Source organism: Bison bison, unplaced genomic scaffold (genome assembly GCF_000754665.1).
Source record: "Bison bison bison isolate TAMUID 2011002044 unplaced genomic scaffold, Bison_UMD1.0 scf7180017864360, whole genome shotgun sequence".
Classification (NCBI taxonomy): Eukaryota; Metazoa; Chordata; class Mammalia; order Artiodactyla; family Bovidae; genus Bison; species Bison bison.
The window spans coordinates 1,363,527-1,369,786 of NW_011494932.1; the positions used below are offsets into that span (position 1 = coordinate 1,363,527).

Consider the following 6,260-nt stretch of genomic DNA (forward strand, 5'->3'; position numbering starts at 1 on the left):
GACCAGGTGAGCCATGTCCAGGTGGAGGGCAGGGGTGCTGGTGGGGAGGGCAGGGGCTCAGGCTGTGGGGAGGGCTTGGCCTGTGGGCGCTTCTCTGGGCGGGCTCTTCAGGTAGGAAGCCACAGAGGGCTTCCTGGAGGAGGGGGCGTGGTGGCCGAGTGAAAGGCAGAGCCACCTCCCAGCTCCAGGCGGGCAGGTCCGTTCTGACCTTCCAAGCGAGCCAGATGAAGGCACGTCTTGGCGGGGGACAGTCACCCTGCGCTGTGAGCACCTCCTTCCCCAGATCGCCAAGGATGTGAAGCAGTTCTATGACCAGGCCTTGCAGCAGGCCATTGTGGACGACGACGCCAACAACGCCAAGGCCGTGGTGAAGACCTTCCACGAGACGGTGCGGCAGGGCCGGGGCTGGGGCACAGAGGGAGAGGCCGGGGCCGGAGGCTTTGTCCTCTCGGTGTGACCTCAGCCAGGAGCGGGAGGGGCACTGGGGCCTGGCAGCCCCACTCTAGGGAACCTGGGGTCTTCTGGGGGGTCCCCGGCAGGAACTGGGTGGGCCAGCACAGCTAAGTGGAAGGGTGAGGAGGAGTGGGCCGCTCAGCGTGGTTCTCCCCCAGGAGGGGACTGCCCCAAGCCCCCAGGTTCCGGGCCAGGGAGGCTCCTGGGGCCTCTGCAGCCCATGGGACATGTGCCCAGGGCTGACGGCGGGCGCCCTCCATCCCTGCAGCTTAACTGCTGTGGTTCCAACACGCTGATGACACTGACCACCTCTGTGCTCAAGAACAGCCTGTGTCCCTCCAGCGGCAACGTCATCACTAATTTGTTCAAGGTGCGTGATGATTCCCCCGTTTGGCTGCTGCCCCTTGGGTCATGGGTGGTGGCCGGGGCTCCCTCAGGCCATGGTCATGCTGGGCCGTGCGGTGGCTGGAGTTGGAGCTGCTCTGCCTGGGGACCGTGGTCACTTCCGAGCCCCGCGTAGAGGGTGCCCTGGCCTCCCGGGCCAGCCCTGTCCTGACGGTGCCTCGTGGTCTCTGAGCACGGGAGGGTGCCTTTGGCATGCTTGCTGTTCACACCAGGCAGAGACCAGACGCCGTTTACACCTCTTTTGGGGGGCCCTGGGGGTGGGGCTGTGCCCCTCCATGGGGCCCCGGGCTGCTGCCCTGTGGGGTCGGAGGATGGGCGCCTCTGATTGCCCTCTGGCCGCCCCTGCAGGAGGACTGCCATGGGAAGATCGACGAGCTCTTCTCGGGAAAACTGTACCTCATTGGCATCGCGGCCATCGTGGTCGCTGTGATCATGGTGAGTGGGGCACACTGGCTCTGCTTGGGGACCCCACCCCAACACCGGGGTCTCCGAGAGCTGACGGACCTGCCCCTGACCCCCCGGGGGTCTCCACCCCCTCCCACAATCTCCGGGAGCTGACCACCCGCCCGCCCCCTCCCTGCAGATCTTCGAGATGATCCTGAGCATGGTGCTCTGCTGTGGCATTCGGAACAGCTCGGTGTACTGAGGCTGCGGCCGCTGAGGCCTCAGGGAGGGCCTCAGGGACCCCGGCAGCGCCCCCCGGAGTGATCCAGACACTTCCAAGAAGGGGCCGCCGCCACCTGTGTATATAACCTCCTGGTACCACTGCTACACTTATCAGCTTTTTTACTTTTGAGGTTTTGTTCATGTCCTGAAGCTCCCTGTTAATTGTCCTTTTGGGGCTGACGTCACCTGTAGGGGCTTGTGAGTGGGCCGTGGGGACTGCAGGGCAGGGCCCCCCTCTGCTGCTTGGGGGCTCTGCTTGCTCAGCCAGGCCTCTCCTGGGGGCCACCAAGGGCCGTCCAGCCGAGCTGCACCCACGCGCCCGTCCCCATGAGCGACACACACGCTCAGCCTTTTTTTAATCCTTGTTCCTTTCCGGCCACCTGTCTCTGGAGCCGGGTCTACGAGCAGCCTTATGCCTTCAACGCGCACCTCTCCTTTCTAATGCGTCACCTTCAATTGTAATTACATCTTGAAAAGTCATTCAATAAATAAGGAAAAACCAGGCATGCTAACACAGTCTGGCCCCTCCGTGTGCCCGTGGCCTCTGAGATCCGGAGGGCAGCCTGAGGGGCCGAGGAGCCCGGCACGGGTGGTGCTCAGCTCTCTGGACCCTGTTGGTGGGTGCCGGTGGGGCCCCTTTCTTGGGCCTCGTGTCGCCAGCAGCAGCCTTCACCTGGCCCTCACTCCCATCCCCGCTCCATGGCACTGCTGCCCGGGGGGGCCTACGAGGGGTGCGCAGGACGACCCAAAACACTTGGTACAGGATGTGAGGGCCCTGCAAGACTCCCCTTCCTCTTGACAGTCAGCTCCGTAGACGATGGACACACTGCTCCCTCCCTAGGGCCTCTTCTCTTCCTGTCTAGCTGGTTGTAATCTCCTGTAAAGGCGCTGGGTGGCCCCATCTTCCAGGGGCTGTAGGTGAAGCCCTCAGCCACTCACTGGAGGAGCCCAACCTGGCCCAGCACCAGGGACTGAGGCCCAGCCAGAGGCTGCTGCCCCCGCCGGGAATGCTGGGTTATGTCGTCATGAGCTGCAGGCAGGTACTGACCTGTCTGTACACTAAACTGACCTCTTGAGAATCCAAGTCCCTGGCTGGAATTTGTATGTTAAGGGCTCCCAGTGGCCACCTTGGGGGCTAATATTGGAAACTGGGTCCCAGCCCTGCATTGGGGGTCACAGGGCTTCTGTATGTGGGTTGGGAGATGGATGGCCCAAGGAACCTGCTCCTTTTTACTTCTCCCTGTGCTGTGAAACCCTCTTCAAGCTGCGATGTGAATTAGTGCCTGGGGTGGCTGGACCCCCTCATTCCTGGTGAGGCCCTGAGTGTGGGAACCTTTAGGGATGACATGTCCCCAGTTCAGTTCAGTCACTCAGTCATGTCTGACTCTTTGTGACTCATGGACTGCTCATGGACTGCAGCACTCGAGGCCTCCCTGTCCATCACCAACTCCTGGAGTTTACTCAAACTCATGTCTATTGAGTCTGATGCCATCCAACCATCTCATCCTCTGTTGTCCCCTTCTCCTCCTGCCCTCAGTCTTTCCCCGCATCAGGGTCTTTTCCAATGAGTCAGTTCTTCACATTAGGTGGCCAAAGGATTGGAGTTTCAACTTCAGCATCAGTCCTTCCAAAGAACATTCAGGACTGATCTCCTTCAGAATGGACTGGTTGGATCTCCTTGCAGTCCAAGGGACTCTCAAGAGTCTTCTCCAACACCACAGTTCAAAGGCATCAATTCTTTGGTGCTCAGTTTTCTTTATCGTCCATCTCTCACATCCATACATGACTACTGGAAAAACCACAGCTTTGACTAGACGGACCTTTGTTGGCAAAGTAATGTCTCAGCTTTTTAATAAGCTGTCTAGGTTGGTCATAACTTTCCTTCCAAGAAACAAGTGTCTTAATTTCATGGCTGCAGTCACCATCTGCAGTGATTTTGAAGCCCTCAAAAATACAGTCTGTCACTGTTTCCCCATCTTTGTGCCATGAAGTGATGGGATCAGATGCCATAAGATGTGTCCCAAGGTTGCACAGTAAAGTGGGCCCTGTTTCCTCTCTGGGTTCCTGGGCTGGGCAGCAGCACGGCCTGAACCCTGGATTCCTGGGTGCGGCCCTGGCCGAGGGGGCTCGCTCTGGCCGTCCACTAGGGGAGACGAGAATCTGCGCTGAGCTTCAGTGGGTGCTTCCCCGGTGGGTCAGCTGGTAAAGACTCCGCCTGCAATGCAGGAGACCTGGGTTCAATCCCTGGGTTGGGAAGACACCATGGAGAAGGGAAGGGCTACCCACACCAGTGTTCTGGCCTGGAGAATTCCATGGACTGTATAGTCCACAGGGTCGCAAAGTCGGACACGACTGGGACACTTTCACTTTCGGGGCAGAAAAGACCAGACAATCGGCAAGCGAGGCCAGGGCGCCTCCCTCAGGCGGCTTGCCACGCGCCGGCCGGCCCGAGTCGTCCAGTGGGCGAAACAAATGCACACCGCGGGACACGCCCCGCGGCCCGGTTCCAGGGACCCGAAGGAGCAGGGACGGCTGCTCCGGAACGGGATCGGAAGTGCCTGGAAACCGCGCCGGATACGTTACGCACTTCCGGTTCTTGCGGCTTCCGGCAAAGTGGGCTACAGTACGGAGAACGAGGCTCTGGCCGTTAGCCCTGGAGCATTCTGGGAGTCGCAGCACTGCCTCCTCACCCCGTCTCCCTTCCTGAGTCAATTCCGGTCTCTTCGCGAAGGAGCGCTACAGTTTCCTGTAGGGAAGCTAGCGCATGCGCAAAGACATCACTCCCGATAGGCCTCAGGAGTGGAAGCCAGGTGCCTTGTGGGAGATGTAGTTCTTCAGGCGCGGGAGAAGCGGCCATCGCCTAGCGGGGGACTCGGTTTCCCAAAGGGCTGAGCGTGGCTCAAGATGGAGGCAGCCAGGCCGAAGTGAGCCGGTAGGTTTTTGGTGGGGAGGGCCGTGCTGCTGACCCGTCGGGCTTCAGCGGGCCACTGTCCGTAGTCTGCTGCCCTAACCAGGGAGACCCTCGTGAGGCCCGGACCCTTGGCCCGCCCCCGCCCGACTTGGCTGCAGGACTCAGGCAGCTGACACGAGCGCCTGCTGGGCACGCGCCGACATTCTGGGCGCGTGGAGTGGAGAAAATCAAGGCTCTGCCTCCCGGGGGAGAGAGACAACCCTCAAGGAAGCCAGCGCTCCCTGGGACCTGGCCAGCCCCGACCCCGCGCCTCCGTCAGCCTGGACTCAGCTCTGCCCTGCAGTGAGCTCAGGAAGTTCTCAGAGAACTCAAGAGACGCAGACCTCGCATGCCCGATCTTGGGGCGCGATTCCCGGCTCCCCTCGGTGTGTCCCACTGATCACGGGCGTCCAGGGGACGGGAGTGCAAATTTAGGAAGCCAGAGGCTGGTTGAAACTCCAGCTTTGCCTGCAGTGTACTGAATGACGGGCAAATTACCTCCCCACTCCGGTCCTGCCAGCCCTAAAACAGACACCGCTGGCGCTTACTTCGTGTCCCCTTTCTTGGAGTTGTCCCTTCATTTTGGGAGTCATACAAGGCCCAGAGGAATGGAGATCTCGCCTGTGTTTGGCCTGGAGCAGGGCACTCAGAGCCACTCCTGGTCCACCTGGCCTGGTCTTTGGTGGGTGCAGGAGCAACGGAGTCACCCTGGGCGAGCAAGGGAGGCTTGGTGGGAAGAGGAAGTTGGTGGACAGAGGCTGAGCCCTGTCCTCTGAGCCTGGAACCAAGTTTCAGGGTGCCTGGTAACACTGGAATGCTAACCAGGTGTTGGCAGGACTTCTGTGCTCTGCTGGGAAAGTGAAGGTGTGTGGAGGATCACAGATGTCCCTGGAGGTTGCCTCAGGAGCTGTGGGGCTGGCCTCTGCCAAACAAGGCTGAGCCAGCTTCCTGAGAGCCTGACCCTCAGATGTCAAGGACCTGGCTGCAGTCCCTTCTGGAGCTCCCAGGGCATCTCTCTGCACTCAGGAGCACCCCTCTTCCCCACAGAGCTGGCAGGTGCCCCCGGCTTTGTGGAGTACTTCCTGCCTGCCCTTTTCCCAGGCAGCATCCCACATCAAGCTCTAAAATTCTTTACTGCAGTTATTAGCAAAGTGAATAAATGTACTCGTCATCCACACGACAGATATTTGTGAAGTCCTGACTGAGTCAGTTCGAGCTGTTCAGTGAGCCGGTTTGCAGTTACCGCCATGACTGTCAGCTGCTTCCCGTACCTCTGAGCACTCACGGACCTGAAAACGTGTGATAAGCTATCACGTGGAGCCACCACAGGACATGTCAGTTACCAGGATTAGCCTAGTGACTGACACGAAGTAGGTTCCATAATTTCACTTTTTGAAAAGCGTGATCACCCTTCACAACTCCTTGTAATCCATTAGAAAGTATGTATGTTACGAGGACAAAACAATTGAACATGCTAGTGTGTGGAAACACTGGCACTGTGTCAGAACGAAACAGTGACGGTCTTTCTCCGAAGTGAAAAAGTACTCAGTCGGTGGCCAGGATGCCCTCAGTTTCCAGTTTGTAGTCCACAGGTTTTTTTTTAATGGTCAGGGAAGTATCACATGCCATGCAGAGTGGTCAAAGCCACTTGTCTATCGAGAACACTTATATCGTCAAACTGAAATAAGGAAAAGCCTGAAATAGTAAAAGATATGCAAGTTCTCATAGCCGCAAGAAAAGGCAAGAGGCATTGAGACAAAGAAATGCCAGAGAGAGAAGAGACGGA

The 6,260-nt window shown here is 58.8% G+C and overlaps 1 protein-coding gene across 1 annotated transcript in view; it reads left to right on the forward strand.

The window, feature by feature from the left end:
* CD81 (CD81 molecule) overlaps window positions 1-2,036 on the forward strand; it is a 21,010-nt gene extending 18,974 nt beyond the window's left edge. Inside the window, exons 5-8 of the mRNA XM_010855227.1 lie at window positions 116-388; window positions 722-823; window positions 1,207-1,293; window positions 1,442-2,036. Coding sequence (XP_010853529.1) covers window positions 116-388; window positions 722-823; window positions 1,207-1,293; window positions 1,442-1,504 — 525 coding nt within the window. The 3' untranslated portion in view covers window positions 1,505-2,036. The remainder of the gene's footprint in view (window positions 1-115; window positions 389-721; window positions 824-1,206; window positions 1,294-1,441) is intronic.
* The last annotated feature ends 4,224 nt before the right edge of the window (window positions 2,037-6,260 follow it).